Below are 18018 nucleotides of genomic sequence, written 5' to 3'. Positions count from 1 at the left end.
TTAGGAGGGGGTTCGGAGGGGGGGGGGGCAACTCCCCTGTTATAACCAAAATTATTCGTATAAAGATTAAGAAATTTTTATTTTGTTGTTGCTAAATATTGCATTTATAATTTGTGTCCCAGGCCCTTAATCTTTAGACACCCTTCTGGATCCGCCACTGCCCTACAGTTACTGAGTTATATAGATTATGTATGTAGGGTCTTTTGTTGTTAAAATGACTTGTCCCACCCTAAAATGGCCAAAATAAGTACCTTTGCCATCATACTTTGCAACTGTCCCACTCTAAAAGTCATAAATATTGCCTGCATATTACAAGATTTTCACTTTTCAGAAATGTACTGGTTACCGGAAGTTCACAAGAACCAGTTAAGCGAAGGTAACACCCTACAACATGAACATGAACTGATCACTGACACTGAGACTGCATTGCGTATGAAAGACAGTTTTGTAAGTATTTGTAAGCTTTAAAGTATAAAAATCTTCTCTTGTTACTTTTGAAGATGGAAATTTAGAAGATGCTTGAAGTTCATCGTATGTACTGTGAACTTTGGAAAGTTGTCACTTAGTTGAGAAAATTCGAACTAGGTCAGTTGTATGTGTCAATTTTTCGGAACGATAATCTTTATAGTGCCCGTTTTATTCATTTTTTATACACGTACAATGAACACAGTTGGGCCTGCATTACAGTCTATCCTTGTTTGGGATTGGGAAACACAGAAAAGTTACAGTGTCTGTTTAAGGGTTTTTGGTCAACTCGTAACCAGCCTCGTATGATCGTATCTAGGTCAGATCTCCTCCTACAAGTAAGAGCCTCGGTTAAACGTCCCTACGCTCCTTATATACCTCGGAGCGCCAAGTCAAAAGTATATCGCCGTGAACCTCTAGCATGTTGAGTAGATCAGATCAAACCCAATAGGTCAACTCATATTAATGAAACGACAAAATTCAACTCGTAACCAGGAGAATTGTTACAAGCTGACTCCCCTATATAAATTGATGACAACTCATAACTTAACAATATTAACAATTTATTACCTCTTCTGAGGTCAACATGGTGAAATACGGACCCAAGACTTGGTCTACGAGGTGAACTGACCTGACCATAGATAGAATGTTCTATCATTAAAATGATAAATGTCCTACGGACCCTGTTTAACGATAGAATGCATTCCGTGTATTGTCCATGTAGCAAAGAAAATACGGGAGATAACTCTAACTTTGTGCATTTACTATGAAATATCCCGAGAGTTCTGAATGTCAACATCTTGTGTAAATTTGAAACGAGTAAAAAATGTTGGTGAAGAAGTGTTGAATTCTTCCATTATATGGATTAAATTTTTAGATGAAAGGTATTTACAGTCTCAAAAGGTTTTTTATGATTAATTTGACTGTTATTTTCAATGCAACTTCATTAATTTTCTCCAAAATCATTTCGGAGCCCCGCGATTCTGCAATTTTCTGCTATATTATTGGTATATGGGAGGGATTCTAACTGTAGTGAGGGCCTGTCCCAAGACACGGTTAGATTATTCTAATTAACCTGACCAAGGCCACATCTGGTTAGCAAGTCGGTCATGTCAAGGGTCCTTCTTTTCACCATGTGGAACTCATATGGGGTATCAATTGTTTTACAATACCGATAAGAAAATTATATATTATACACTTGAGTGCATGATATTGCATTACATTACCAATGTTTTTTGAATGGGATCTTGATTCGTTAGTGAAGTTGTTTATGCTGACTTCTGCAAGTTATGTTAGTTTTTGCATCATGATTTACTGATTAAAACAATTTTTGATTGACAGTAACATGCATTAAATTGTTATGCCCTGTTCACACGGAGAGTTTAATTCGCAGTAAATTAATGCGAAGTAAATAATGTGAATTAAAATAATGCAAATTAAATTGTGTTCACACTACAGCTAATGCGAAGTAAACTAATGGGAATTAAAATTTTATTTGTAAGTAAGGCTATTCAGTAAGGCTATAATGAGGTCATTTTCAAATCACGTCGCCTTATGCGCAGCAAACCCATATTACATTCTGTCATAGTCTCTATGCACATTTCAGTGATTAACATAATTTTTCTTTGTTTTCCATTAAAAAATAGCATAAGTATCCATATCTGTCCACAGACATGTGGCATGTGACTTAATTGTGCCTTTACGCATGCGTCAAAATTTAATTCGAATTAGCTTCGCTTAGCGTTCACACGGAGCTAATGCGAAGTAATTAAATGTGCAGTTAATTAATTTGAATTAAACTAATTCGCATTAAATTCCCTGTGCGAATGCGATTCAAATTTAATTCGCAGTAACTTATGTTTAATTCGAATTAAACTCTCCGTGTGAACAGGGCATTATAATTGAAGTGAACTTTTATGGAGCAAAATGAAAATCTGGCGCAGAATTTCACTATAAAGAAGAGCCATGTCTGCATTTCCTGGAATTGTAACAAAATTTTCAAATGAATAAACAAATAAATTTTTTGACTTATAGGCCCTAGATCTGTTGTATTCCGTATCATAAACAGACAATGCAAATTTTATAACACACTTTTTTAACGTATAATCATTATTCTATGCATTAAGTCAGGGATCTATATACTAACGGGATAGGCATCTCCTTCAGTACCATGTTTACTCGCCCAAAACACTACAAGTTTTTCAAACTATGTTTATTCTCAGTAAAAAATTTGTTTTCCGATAAATGTAGTCTGTTCTTTTTGTTTATTGGAATGGATATTTAATAAATTTTAAAGTATACGTTGTAAAATAATATAAATGTAAAGCAGATTACCACCAAATTTTACAATTCTCGGCCGATCAGGGGCATGTGTTGATTTAACATGCTTAAGTGATTCAAATTAAGAGATAATTATGGGATATTCCAAATTATTGACTCAACGAAATTGAGCCTATGATATTTTCTGAAAGAAGAACAGAGGCCAGTATATATATATAATTATAATAGTAACTTGATCCGAAGAGCCGTATCATGTCAAGTTGACATGCACGGATCATCAGATCAAATGAGTTTGATCTGATGATCCGCGCCTGTCAACGAGACGTAATACGGGTCTCAGGATCAAGTTACTGTTATAATGATAAATTTATTATATACCCCTTTACAACTAGCAAAATATAATAAAAGGAAACTTTTAGGATCAATTACATAACTCATATCCGTTAAGCAAACCATTTTATCAAGGAACTTTTTGATCCGTGAGAATAAAAACAGCATTTATCTGTGTCAACTCAAAACCATATATGTTTATATGTTAACATGTTAAGATTTGAATTGCCTTGGGTACGACTTGACTATGGCCATATGACATTGGGTGGCAGGGGATAGTTTCATACTATAGATTAGTATGTGCTGTCAAATTTCTTTAAAAACTGAGATATCCCCTGATTGATGTGATATTTTATGTAGAAAAATGAATAGAATAATTATGGGATACATGTACATGTGCAGTGTAGCAGAGCTTGCTGAGAAAAATGATGTGCATCATGTAGGTGTCACTCTGATGCTTAGCATATATAGAGTTGTAAATGCGAAACTAAGACATTTGGTCAGTCGCAGAGGAAATTCAGCTGAAAAGCAGTTGTGTGCATCTCAGAGGGAAGGTGAATGGCCCCAGATTAATTAGTGAATTTTCATTAGAGCATGCATTGTTCTACAGAATACTGGGTGTTTTATCCTGCTCGCTCGGGAATGGGATGGGCTGTATAGGTGCGACAGCAGCCCAAATCTTGGAAAAACAAGCCAAAATCTTTGGAGACCTCCAAGTGCATTTTCGGTACATGTTCACTTTAATATGTAGGTTACATGTTATACGTTGACACATTTTTTGAGCTATAGATATATGAAGTGCAATTAATTAGCACCCAAGAAACTGCCCCAAACTATGATCTGTTTTTATTGACCTCATGCATATGCCTACCCCCTCGGCACATGTTTGGCATTGAAAAGAAAAATTATCCCCTGCCACCTTGATAACAGATATGTGGAAATAAATTTTCTGTTTTTAGAACTTCATGGAGATTTGTCATCTATTACAGCAAGTATTTAGAATAAAATATATTTAAACCAAAATCATTTTTTAATGCCAACTTTTAGAGATCAAAGAGCGAGCCTAGATAATTAATTAGAATTTGTTAGTATGGTATTTCATTGTACATTTAAGGCCATTCCAAGTTTTTTCAATGTTTAGCGTCCGCGTGTGCCTTGGATTTTTTGACATCCCTTAACAAAAAAAAAAACCCAAACAAACAAAATCAGGAGTCCTGAAATTGTTTATTCAGGTCGATTCACTGAATTCTGTCAATTTCTCTAAGTATTTGCCTACAATATGCCATATATGGAATATTTTAAGCATTTAATACCTTGATTTTGCTGAAGAATAAATATTTCTACGAGAAAAATAGATTAATGGAATCATATTCTTTGATTGACATCATTTTTATGGCTATAATGACTTGTGTTTTACTTTTTGGTTTGTGTGTTTTTTGCGAATAGGTAGGGAAGTATTTGAAAGATGGGTGGATGCTAAACATAGAAAAAACTTGGAATGGCCTAAGGTAATATTTTCCATATGCATCAATTTCATAAATCTGTGGTGCAGCCATGCAAAATGACTTGATATTTTGGAGTTAGGAACCACATCAGAGGAAAAGTTTGTTGCTTAGCCAGTGGATGTCAATATGTTGATTGGTGGCTCTGATTTTATTAGGTCACCTGAGTCACTCAGGTGACCTATTGCTACATGTATCTGTTTTCATCCGTTGTCGTGCGGGTGTGCGTCTTGCGTAAACTTTTTACATTTTCAACTTCTTCTCAAGAACCACCGGGCCAATTTCAACCAAACTTGCAACAAAGTATCCTTGGGTAAAGGTAATTCAAGTTTGTTCAAATGAAGCGCCACACCGTCTTCCAAGGGGAGATAACTAAGAATTAGTGAAAAATTAATGGCATCTTTTAAAAATCTTCTTCTCAAGAACCACTGGACCAGGTAAGATGAAACTTATGTGGAAACATCCTCAGGTAGTGTAGACTCAAGTTTGTTAAAATCATAACTCCCAGGGGTAGGGTGGGGCCACAATGGACGATCAAAGTTTTACATTATAGGAATACATAGGAAAAATCTTTAAAAAATCTTCTTCTCCAGAACCACTGGGCCAAGAAAGATAAAACTTACTTGGAAACATCCCCAGGTAGTGTAGATTCAAGTTTGTTCAAATCATGACCCCTGGGCAGGGGTGTGCAATTACAAAAATTAGTTACTAGCCTGGGCTAGTGGAAGTAACAAAGTTACTAGCTCGAGGTTGACAATCATCACTAGCCCATTAACTACCGAAAACAATACATGTATAAGTATAACAAAAAGGTAAAAAAAAAAAATTAAGTTGAAATAAATAAAACAAATAATGGTTTCCACTATGTTATTGTCAGGTACTTCTCCCTATTTTTATTGAATATAATTGTGACAGTCACTGAAACGACTGGCGATAGCAACACACAATACATAAATGTTGAAAAGAATTAAAGATTATGATTTTACAACAAAGTTAATTCGTACATCAATTCAGTCGATGTAAATATACATATACTTTCGTTTCAGATTTACTAGCCCGACAGGCTAATGCAGTATAGATTTATGATAGCCCAACCTCTAAAATTGGTAGCCCTGAGCGTTGGGCAATGGTAATTGCACACCCCTGCCGGGGGCAGGGCGGGTCACAATGGGAGATCAAAGTTTTACATGGGAATACATTGGAAAAATCTTCTCCAGAACCACTGGGCCAAGAAAGATGAAACTGATGTAGAAACATCTTCAGGTAGTGTAGATTCAAATTTCTTAAAATCATGATCCCAGGGGAGGGTGGGGCCATAATGAACAATGAAATTTTTACATTGGAATACGTAGGAAAAATCTTGAAAAAATTATTTTCTCAAGAACAGCAAAGCCATGATTGGTTATATTTACATGGAAGCATCCTCAGGTAATATAGAGTGGGGCCACAATTTATGATCAAAGATTTACATATGAATACATAGGAAAAATCTTTAACAATCTTCTTCTCAAGAATAGCAAAGCCATGATTTGTCTTATTTATATGGAAGCATCCTTGGGTAATGTAAATTCAAATTTGTTCAAATCATGACCCCCTGGGGTAGGGAGGGGACACAACAGGTGATCAAATTTTAGTTAGGAATATATATGAAAGATCATTTAAAAATTTTCTTCTCAAGAACAACAAAGCCATGATTAGTCATTTTAATACAGAAACATCTTCAGGTGCTGTAGATCACTAAATTTTCGGGACACTTCATTTTCGCGAGATAGTCACTGACTCCTTATTAGCGAGACAGAATATTCACGAAATGTGTTTGCTGTATATAATCTGTAGGAATACTAAGATAAGTGAGAATGAAATTTTCACGAGCACACTGTCTCACGTAATTACGCAAAAATAAAGTTCTTGTGAATAAAAAGTGTTTTACAGTAGTGTAGATTCAAGATTATTCAAATTATGACCCTCGGGGGTAGGGTGGGGGCATATTAGAAAAAACTTCTAGGAAAAAAATCTAAATTGGGGACAGATTAGAACTTAATTTATGAGTTGTTACTGAATATTAGAGTAATTATTTCGAAGATCATGATCATCCTATTTTTCTTGCTTTTGGGCAACAAATTAAGGTTCTATCAGTTTATTTTATACTCTATGGATCCTCTATGGATTATTGTTTTATACTCACGTGACCGTTAAGGCCCTTGGGCCTCTTGTTATATGATACATCATGGATATCATTTAATTTCGATGACGAATACCAAGAGTGCAGACTGCAGTGAACTTACAAACTAGAAAATCAGGCTTTCTTGCATTTTGTGGGGTCAGCCAAATGGCACAGTGCACATTTTACACTAATACAGTGGCTATACAAGCTATAATTTGGGTCCATTAAAAATGAATTTGTAATTTTTTTTATTTGTTTACCGAATAAAATTATGAAAATGTTGTAAATCACACTTGTCGGCATCCCGGTTAAAGTTTTAGGAGCAAGTCCATTCCCAAGTAACTATAAGCCGTACCTGGACCCAACTTACATGGATGATGCATCTAGGGATGGACAATACTAGACTTGCTTCAGATACTGGATCTGACCTAAATTTTTCTAGATGAGTGACCAGGTTAAAGTTTTTGGAGCAAGTCCATGCATTTCCAAGTAACTAAGCCCTACCTGAACCAAAGTTGCATGAAGGATGCACCTAGGGATGGACACTACCAGACTTGCTTTGGATGCTGGATCTAACCTTTATTTTCCAGATGAGTAATTATTAGCCTTACCAGAACCAAACTAGCATGGAATGATGTATCTAAAGATGGACACAAGAAGACTTGCTTTTGATGCTGAATCTGACCTACATTTTTCAGATATGTGACCAGAGTAATGTCTTTGGAGTAGCTCTATCACTATATGACATGTTATGACTAAACTTGCATGGATGACGAAACTAGGGATGGACACTACCAGGCATGCTATGGATGCTGGAACTGACCTACATTTTCTTTATGAGTAAACAGTTTAAGTTTAAAGTTTTTGGAGCAGGTCTATTCCCATGCAACTATAAGTCCTACTTTAACCAAACTTGCATTGATAATTGATCTCGCACAAAATTGGTACAAGATTTACCTTACTTATAGATACACATGTACCATTCATTGAGCTTTGTAATCTTTGATTACCTATGTTTATATGTTTTAAAAAAAACTCAATAAACAGTTAACTTTTTTGTAAAAAGTATCACTAGTCAACCAAGAAACTTGTTTTCCCTTAAATCCAACACAAGTTTTGGTGGTCATTTGATTACAGGCAAAGAATTGATTAAAATTTAAAAAAAATCTTCTAATATTTGGTCGATAAAATATTTCAGGAGGGATCATTTCAATGACAAAACAAAAGGTTAACAATGGTTTTCAAAAGGGTGTCAATTTCATTTGTTACCCTCCAAAACAGGCACCATTTATATAGTATGTTATGAATTAAAGCTTATGTATTCCCTGATCACATCTATTTTCAGAGAAGACGAATGTCACCTTCGTCAGAAGCAGATTTTTACTGCCAGGCTGGCTTTGACCAAAAAGGTTTTGAGATCAAATTTATATCAAACTATAAAAGTAAGTTTATATTATTAATTTACTCTCAACATCTGTGGTTTTGTTTTGTAAAGTGGATGGATGTAGAAAGAATGATAATATTGCTTGAATTTCATATTTTTTCATTACATGATTATAATTTTATATGCTCTTAATTTATAGTTTTGTGCAAAAAAGTTAAAATCCAGATTGATCTGTATTTAAATTTAAGTTTGTATATTTTTTCCAAAAAATATTTTTTGTATAATTTTTAACATAAATGATGCTTAAACAAATTGGAAATACTGGGGCAGATTTTAGAGCAATCCCCTAGTTACAATATGATGTCACACAAAGACACATTTAGAAGAAGACTTATACCTGGAAAATAAGATCTCAGAATAGGAATTGATAAATTTTTTTGTAATATTTTGTGTCTATAAGTAAGTCTTTTATTGAACCTATTTGACCAAAGTGAGCATCGTGGCCCATGGGCCTCTTGTTTGAAGACAGTTTTAATTTTTAAAAGGTGATGTTGAATCTAAATGTTTTGATGTTTTAGACTCCAAATGGCTAGCTCAGATGTGGAAGTGGAATCGGACCCTTTTAGTTGGGAATTCAATGGAAATTCATTTGACAGTGAAGATGATGATGAGATTAATTCAGGTAATATATATAAATATAATTATACAAGTTGCACTACCCAGTCTGCTGTTAAGCTAATTTCATGATATCATAATGTCATAAAGAGGGATTTAATATTTATCATGTTTATTCACATGTTTTTGGACACAAACTATTTTTTGAGGCGCATCCCTAACAGCGATGTGGCCTCATCGCAGTCGACCCCATTTCTTTCTTTTCAATTACTGCGGCGACAAAGGACTCCACAATATTGATTCTAAATACGCCATTGAAAATAGAGCAAATGTATATTGACAAGTTGGTGATATTCATTGTCTATTTTAAATACCAAATAACATAAAATCTCACATATATATGTTGTTTATACTTTGAAAGCAACAAAGATAACAAAAAAGAAACAATTACAAAACAAAACAGAAATAGAGAAAGAGAGAAAACAACAACAAACAAACATGTGCTACGCGGAGTAAGATCTATTTACATCGCAACAGCTCTTGCCATAAATTAGTAGGCCTTGTAATACGACATTGCTTGTACGAATATCTGAGAAAAATATACAATAATTTTATTTTATAAAACATCACTAACAGTAGGAACAAGATGGTTGTTTTTATAGAAATAGAAGGGATATCATTATTTTTTCACTTGATGAAAAGAATAGTAAGATGTTCAACTGAATAAATTTTGCAACAAGGGCCACCTTTCGCAGTCAAGACGAACTCTAAAAATGGCGTGAACTCCGAAAACGAAGTCTTTGGCTCCATCATGCATTGCGGCAAAATGGCGTCCGATGTAAACAAACGATGGATTGTCGTTCGCTTTCTTCAAATATACGGCTGCATAATGGCTGTATTTAGTGCATTGTGACTTTACTTTAATTTTGTTGAATGGATAATTATATTTATGAAATTATTTTGTGGATATTGACTAATTTATTGCTTCAAACTCTTGCATAGTAGTAAATTGGATTATACGACATCGAATTCAATACTGCCGGTAAGAATTATTTTCTTATTTGATTTATTGTCTCCTTGATTTAAATTTTATGTTGTTCCTACGATATCTAGGTGCTTTTACTTGTTTTTGAAGACACCCAGCTTGTATGTATTTTAATTAGAAAATGTGCATTTTTCACTACGGAGCAGAGATATTCACAGGTTTATATTTAGAAGACATGTTGTGACCTTAATTTCTAGAAGAGTGGTTTTTAAAGATTTCATTTTGATAGCTAATAGTTTTAAAAATGTTTTCATAATAATATCTGTTCGTATGTGATAAAAAAAAATCGGTAAATAACCATGGTAAGAACTTACGCGTTCAATTCAGATGTCGTACACAAATAAAAATACCGGAATGCTAATATATGTGTAAAATTCAGTCAAGTTTTTAACAGTTACAATATGTATTGTCCCATTTTGCATATATATCCCTTTTATTATGCATATTTACTTCTCAAATGTATCATTTTCTCTGTAATTGACCTGACTTCAAACGTCAACTTTGAAAGTAAATATCTCCTTTTTTGCAAATAAAATCAAAAATCTGACAAATACGATCTCTTCTGAAGTCTTTTATTTAGCATTTCTGAGTACTGGCATAATTGCCATACTTTCCAAAACTTTGCACAGACAGTTTTTGTAGACCCATCATTTTTGCCGAAAAATCGCTATTTTTTTGTGCGTGTGCGCATGCGCGGACTCTATTTTCGGAGTCTTTTTCAGTCTCAATTTCTTACTTCCGGAAAAGCAAAGCTGTTTTTGGAGTTCGTCTAGACTGTTTTGGGAAAAAAATTCCACGAGGAAGGGTAACACGAAACGGTGAAATGATCGGTTTTTGGTAAAGTGTCAGTTGAGTATGATAAAATATCTGATAAAAAATTGCAATGACAGTGGATTTCAATTTATAGGTTTACTAATACCATATAAACATAGACTTTTTGAGTTAATTTTATCGAAAATATCGGAGGAAACGTGTTTCATAGTATACCGTATACCACTCCCGATTGTTTTTTTTTTCAGTCCGAATTATATGAACATTTCATGTATCCCACTATGGTTTACGTATTATGTCATTTTGATTGATAAAACTAGTCTAAGACAAAGTATTGATATTTAAAAAAAAATGCTCATAATGAAAGAAACGGAAAAAATTCAGATATGAAATTATATAGAATTATTCAATAATCATTCATTTCTAAATTCTCGTTCATTATTTCATCTTTCTACTATGTTTATAATGAAAGAATAAAAAAAATAAAAGTATAATTAAAATCAATTATATATTAATTTAAATATCAATGAATTATAATTAATATATCAGACTATCTTTAAAAAAATGTTTGTTTGCCCTCTTCCGACCGACTAAAAAAATGCCACAACTCAAAATCTTTTTTTAACCTCAAAGAAATGATATTTTTAATTTTTATTTTTATTCCTGATTTTTTTTCGTTCCCTCAAGATGTATGTCGAATTTTTCTGAGTAAAAAAATTTGAGTTTTCTACCTTCAGTGCGATGCGTCTCTCAGGCCTTCAGGCCTTTGATTTTATGTAATGCCACCATCAGTATCATTCAATACTTCATAAAGATAGGCTTCACCCAGTCTGACTATTAAGCTAGATTTATAATAAGGTTACGAACAAGGATATATTTTCATCAAGGAGCAGTGGTCTAGCTTCCATTTGTTGCAGTGTCTCTTAAATTGTGCACATCATTGAAGAACCATTTATAAAATTTTCAAATCAATCAGCCAGAACATTGTTATAGCAAACATGCTTAAAATGAATTTATATGCTTTAATACATTGAAGTGATTTCCTTCCCCATAGATTTAAAAGTGTTGTAAATGGAAAGTTTATGTTTATAAAGAATTAAATATTTTGGTCCCTGGCTCTTTGCTATTGTAAGCATGTTTTACTGTATTACTCCCTGTTGTTTGAATAATTAATTTATCTTTATTTTGTGTGATGCCATTTTAACCATTTCTACTAGTGTTGTCAACGAGTACCTGGTTAACCGGTTAATCGGCAAACAATGCGAGTATCAGATAGTAAAACTGCTACTCAGTTACTCGGATATATAGACAAAAGTAGAAAAGAAATGTTATTTTGTTCAGAAATGAATGTACACCTCTACCATTTTATTTACCGTTATTTAACGTTAGACTTGATCTAGCATTTCACAAACATGACCGATTTGTTTTGATAACACTTAGTTTTCACAGTTTATCTAATCGATGGCTTTGATTGCCAAGCAGTATACAATGTAGAAAACCTGGGTTAATTATAATTACCTCACTTATACTGTGCTAGTCCGCAGTACAGGATTAATTTTAAATAAGATGCCTCCACAGCCATCAAAAGCATAGATTCCGAAATGTTTTAAAAGAATTTAAATCCGAAAGGTGTAAAATATGTAAAATGAAATTAACATACACAGAAACGAAACTAAAGTAAGTTTATATTTAGGACATCCGCAAAAATTGCCAACTATTACAGGATATTCAAGAACAAATTCATTTAGAAGCTTTAATTTGTCTTTGTGTAATTAAAAATAAATAAATGAAATGCATCTACAGTGCATTTGCGTTTGATATTGGCCAGTGTGTAAGTGTTAAACATGGAAATTGTAATGACGTTACATATATTACAGTTATTATTGAATACATACCATGAGCAAGGATGTTTAAAGGTCTAAAAAAAAATCCATCCGTGTAACCGTTTACTTGATCGGAAAAGTAAGCGAGTAACCGGTTACTAAAAATTGTCTGATTTGACAACACTTATAAGTATCAACACATAATTATAAGATTGGATGCTGCTCGGTTCGGATGGCCAGAGTCATTTTTATGACATAATTGAAGACATATTACTGGCATTTTGTTTTTCACACATTACTTGAATTCTTGGTTGCCTACAACAAAAATATTTAAATTGATATTTGTAACAGAGATTTAATTTGCAAATTTAAAAATAATGTTACAGTAGTTAAGAACTGGAATTAGTATAAAAGTAAGAAGAACTGGTATACATTGCTAACACAATGAAGCATCGGCAAAGTATTGAAATTATGAAGAATAAGAATCAGAGTGAAATGTATTGAGCATGGATATGAATGAAGTGACATACTGTTATGAATGAGATTGAGTGGCCTCTTGCTTTTACTTAAGGATTTTCCAAAACACTGATTGATTTGTATTTGAGAATAAATTGTAGGATTCTTATGAGATGCAAATCCAATTTAAAAGCTTCATCAAATTAAAGACAGACTGAATTATATGTCAAAAGAATGTGAAATGGCATTTCATTTTGAAATAAAAACATGATTTCAACTCAGAAAAACCAATGGGGTACAAAGTAAACAAACTGGAGTGACATACCTAGATTCTCTCTAATGGTTAATACATGTATGTTTAATTTGGGATGATTATTTTGATTCCATATTTCTTCTATGATATGCATTATAGATAAGTCTACTAAACATGTTTTATAGAGTTCACTACCCCAGGAGGTTAAATATTATGATTAGATATTATATCGTGTTTTTTGTTTTGTTTGTTTGTTTGTTTGGCGGGGGGGGGGGGGGGTTGCTGTTTACCAATCTCCTATGCAGAGTAGTCGTTCGTTCCTCTCTCACACCTCTGCAATGGGCTCGCGTCAAGATTTTTGACATAACGTAAAAAACATAATATTTCAAGGATTATTTCTTTATTATTACTTTCATTTTGAATGAAATATATTCATGTTACAGACATACATTTTTAGGGAAAAAAATATAAATTTTGCTATTTTCTATTCAGGGATATACTTTCATTGTTTATAATACTAGTTGAGCCATATATAATTTATCCATAGTAGGAACAAGTTGATGATGAATTTACTGCAAAGGAAATGTAGTTTGTTTTAACATTGCCAAATCACTCATTGTGTTCATAGTTAAGTGCTAGGTATTGCAAATTAAAAATCCTATTACAATTACTTGGATACATTGCAATATTAAATTTTGTATTGAAATATATTACAATATAACATTATTTCTATCTTTTTTATTTTTTCTTTTCTTTTTTCATCAAAGACAAAACATGTAGTATATTTTTTTCCTTCATTCCATAGCAACATTGATGTGAAGCCAGCAATTTTTTTCATGCTACGTACAGTATCTAATAATCTCTGCATTAGTCACATACCTCAGTATTTGTGTCGACGTTTTGAGTTTCTATCTTTAACTTTAAAATTTATCACGCAGATGTAGTGAATTTCCGTGTCAGAGGACAATAATTGCACATGTAGTGATTTTCCTTCCCAGAGTATATTATTTACACACACATGTAGTGAGTTTCCTTGCCAGAGTACATTATTTACACATATGTAGTGAGTTTCCTTGCCAGAGTATATTATTTACACAGATGTAGTGAGTTTCCTTGTCTGTTTAAAATTATCACACACATGTAGTGAGTTTCCTTGCCAGAGTACATTATTTACACAGATGTAGTGAGTTTCCTTGCCAAAGTACATTATTTGCACACATGTAGTGAGTTTCCTTGCCAGGGTAAATTATTTACACTCATGTAGTGAGTTTCCTTGCCAGAGTACATTATTTACACATATGTAGTGAGTTTCCTTGCCAGGGTATATTATTTACACACACGTAGTGAGTTTCCTTGTCTGTTTAAAATTATCATACACATGTAGTGAGTTTCCTTGCCAGAGTACATTATTTGCACACATGTAGTTAGTTTCCTTGCCAGAGTACATTATTTACACACATGTAGTGAGTTTCCATGCCAGAGTACATTATTAACACACATGTAGTGAGTTTCCATGCCAGAGTACATTATTAACACACATGTAGTGAGTTTCCTTGCCAGAGTGCATTATTTACCAACATGTAGTGAGTTTCCCTGTCTGTATACATTTATCACACAGATGTTGTGAGTTTCCTTGCATTGGTTTATTTTCATTTTCGATCAATGTTTGGAATCAGCTTCTAGTGTTTCAATGTTATCGATTATAATCAGACACCAGATTTCTACTTTACAAAGCATAATTTTGAAATTTTAAATTCAAAAGTAATGAGAATCTTTTATCAAGTATATTTTTAGAATCTACACACCTAGCTTAATTAAAAATCAAAACAAAAAATAGGGGTTAATGTGCTTCTCTTGGCGCTATTGAGCATTTAGTTTGACTTTTTTGCACTGTAAATACGTCTTACACATAAATCAATTTTTAAAGTTTTTCCTCCAATATTTTTTTCAAATAAATTATGGGAACAAACACAGTCTTATTTCACCTTGAATATATAGGTGTATTAAAATTTGTGACAACAAAAAATTTTCAAATTACTTTGCAAGTTCAATTATTTGACCTTTTTGCACTCAGAAAATATTTTTCTGGCATTAAAAAATTTATCAAGCAATCAAATATCTTGAAAGTAATGACATTTTACTGAATTTAAGAATGGTTAAAAGTATTTTATATATTCAGAAAAGAAAATAAAAAGTGGGGGTCTGTGATGTTAATTTTTAGATATTACCAAAATAGTGCTAATTTTAAGCTTAATTTAAATTACGGCTATTTTTTCTGGATTTTCACAATATATTTGCTATACTTATCAAATATAATGATAGAATTCATGATATTTTATTTGATATATAATTTAGGACCAGCATAAAACAATTCATGGCTCAGAATAACTCTGTGTGTAGGCTGCATGGAAAAATAGGAATCCAAACTTAGCATACTTTAAATACTTTGAAAGAGAAAGAAATGATCATTTTCTTCTAAAAAAAACCTTCCGCCACAAAATATACTGTATGTGTCCATAAAATAGTGTATTCAAAATTTAGCGAAATCACTGGGTTTTGAGGTGTTGGCGACATCATGAATTAGCGCTATAAATGTCTGTACCATATATTGTATTTATAAATGATTTCTTAGTGGTATTCATGAATTAGGGCATTGTTGTCTGCGCCAAGGGCCCCCTAAAATATGAAGCCTGCTTTTTTAAGTACACATACAGTAGTTCCTCACTTAATGCTTTTGGTATGGAATTTAATCATGGAGTTTTAACTGAATATATTTTAATTGGTATTGTAGAATCCAAATTTATTGTAAGAACTAAAACATTATGCAAAAGTGGAAATATAGGTTAAGACAAAAATCTACTCAAAAGCTCTGGAGCATTTTACTTCTTCTGGAGAACCACTTAGCAATTTTAATTTGTTTAAATGAATGGTGACCAACTTTTCAAGGAGAAGTAGCTATGAAACAGTGAAAATTTGATTCATATAAAAATCTCCATTTTATAAACCATTGAAACTTATGTGGAAGTGTCCTGACATGGTATAGATTCAAGTTTGCATGTTCAAATCTGACTTAATGGGGTAGGTGGAACCAGTATGGAATCAATATTTTTTTTACATCAACATATAAAAAAAATGTCATAATAAGATGCGGTCATAACATGGTAGTTTGTTCAATTGTCTTTTTGTAATTAAAAATAAATAAATGAAGTGCATCTACAGTGGGGTAGGATAGGGCTACAATGAAGGATTGAAGTTTTTCATTGGAATGTATGTCACAAGAGGACATTGATTAGTGATATTAATGTCCTAGCTGTTATCCTCAGAAAGTGCTGTACAATTTTTTTCCCAATCATGGTTCCTAGAGGTACCCGTAGAGTGGCACAACAATAGTGGATTAAAGTTTTTTGTGGGAATATAAAGGAAAAAATGTTTAAAATAAAAAAGAAATGGAATTTTTTTTTTTTAAATACAATGTATTTTGTGATAAAGAACAAACAGCAGCATTTTTTTTCTTCCATAACTGGTACCATTGAACAGAGCCATTCCACCAAAAATGTTAATTATTCCTAGTTTGAGAGCATTAATATTTTTCATCAAATTTTGAATTCGTCTATTTTTATGAGGAAAAAATTGTAAAATGCTAAGTTCAAGATCTTTGGGATTGGTATTTTGACTACTTTGTATGGACATTCTTTAAATAGTGCACTGTGCACAAATTTGGTTGAGAATGCACATTTAGTTAAGTATTTTAGTATATCCCTATTCGTTCAAGCTATATATACTGTCCTGTCTGTCCACTTTATTTTGCAAGTCATCTAAATATTTAAGTGGTAGCCAAAGAAATTCATTTTCAGGTGATTGATTAGTTTTTGTAGATGTGTATGAATTTTGATCTCTCCCCTGAAGCTAAGCTGAAGTGAAGTGATAATTCTGTTGAACATGAATTGTTAGATATCAAATGAATTCCAAACTTTAAGACTTCGTTTCAATATGAAGGGATATGTTAAGATTCGAGCATTGATTGGTGTATACAATTAAAAGAATGTCTTTGTGTTTGCATGATGAACTGGGTTGAAAAATTTTGAAAATATTAAATGTTTCCCTCAGCTTGTTGTGATCCTCCTGGACATCCAAGTGTTTTCGACATTGATGAAGATTTTGTCAATCTCTCTCTTGGACCAAACCAAGAAATGATGGTTTTAAGAAGATTATAGGATATGTCATAGAATACGAAGACCCCACCACTGGAGGCAGGCTAATGACTACCCAGTAGATGAGTGTGTTTATGAGGGTGAGTAACTGATTACTTGTTGACACATGTATCTTTCTTATGAACTAGTAAGTGGATTTACATGTCCTTTTGTTGCATGTAATTAGTATATTATGGCTGAAAACTGTGAAAAGATGTTTTACAAAAGTGATTCTTGAAATTTGTTTTGTTTACAAAACTTGAATTTGAGAGTTTTTTCATCAGTGAAGGGATTAAAAAAGGACAAGGAATACAACTTCCACATACAGGCCAAGAATCTTGAAGGTTTTTAAATCAGTGAGTCTAGTGATGTGATTGGTCCCATAACTCACAAGCCCAAATACAGTAAGTATATTTGAAAAAAATTATAACATTTTAAAAAACAATTACCATATTGTACTTTATTTTCAATTATTTTTTCTTTCACGTTTTTAAACTTTTATTTTAGCCAAGGTTTTGCCACCTGGTGTACCAGAGGCTGTCAACAATTCTATAACTTATCTGTAATGGGAACAACCTAAACATAATGGTGGCTGTAAAATTACAGGTACTAATTTAAAAGTAGAATAAAAAAAGGGAAATGTTGATCTCTGTTCAAAACCACATAAACACTGTAGCAGTTGATAATATTGATTATCTTTGTAGACTACCTTGTAGAAGAGAGGTTTAAGGGAACAGAGA

The 18018-nt window shown here is 32.7% G+C and overlaps 1 protein-coding gene across 1 annotated transcript; it reads left to right on the top strand.

Annotated features, from left to right (window-relative positions):
* The first annotated feature begins 333 nt into the window (after nucleotides 1-333).
* Nucleotides 334-17659, top strand: LOC133198224 (uncharacterized). Its single transcript, XM_061334349.1, has 5 exons — nucleotides 334-447; nucleotides 8087-8183; nucleotides 8704-8807; nucleotides 17196-17379; nucleotides 17563-17659. Exons 1-4 carry the CDS (start codon nucleotides 334-336, stop codon nucleotides 17280-17282), a joined length of 402 nt encoding a protein of 133 aa, XP_061190333.1. The 3' UTR covers nucleotides 17283-17379; nucleotides 17563-17659.
* Nucleotides 17660-18018: the final 359 nt, after the last annotated feature.

This window comes from Saccostrea echinata, unplaced genomic scaffold (genome assembly GCF_033153115.1).
Source record: "Saccostrea echinata isolate AGI-Se365-2 ecotype Australia unplaced genomic scaffold, CSIRO_AGI_Sech_v1 ptg000033l, whole genome shotgun sequence".
Taxonomy (NCBI): domain Eukaryota; kingdom Metazoa; phylum Mollusca; class Bivalvia; order Ostreida; family Ostreidae; genus Saccostrea; species Saccostrea echinata.
Note: the sequence above shows the minus strand (reverse complement) of the source record. Positions and strands in the feature narration are given on the sequence as shown.

What these genes read in the sequence shown, in the direction of transcription:
- LOC133198224 (XM_061334349.1), top strand. Translation starts at nt 334, where the DNA reads ATGTACTGGTTACCGGAAGTTCACAAGAACCAGTTAAGCGAAGGTAAC. An exon ending in TGCGTATGAAAGACAGTTTT is followed by an intron (nt 448 to 8,086) that starts GTAAGTATTTGT and finishes ATCTATTTTCAG; the next exon opens with AGAAGACGAATGTCACCTTC. An exon ending in TGATGATGAGATTAATTCAG is followed by an intron (nt 8,808 to 17,195) that starts GTAATATATATA and finishes TGTTTCCCTCAG; the next exon opens with CTTGTTGTGATCCTCCTGGA.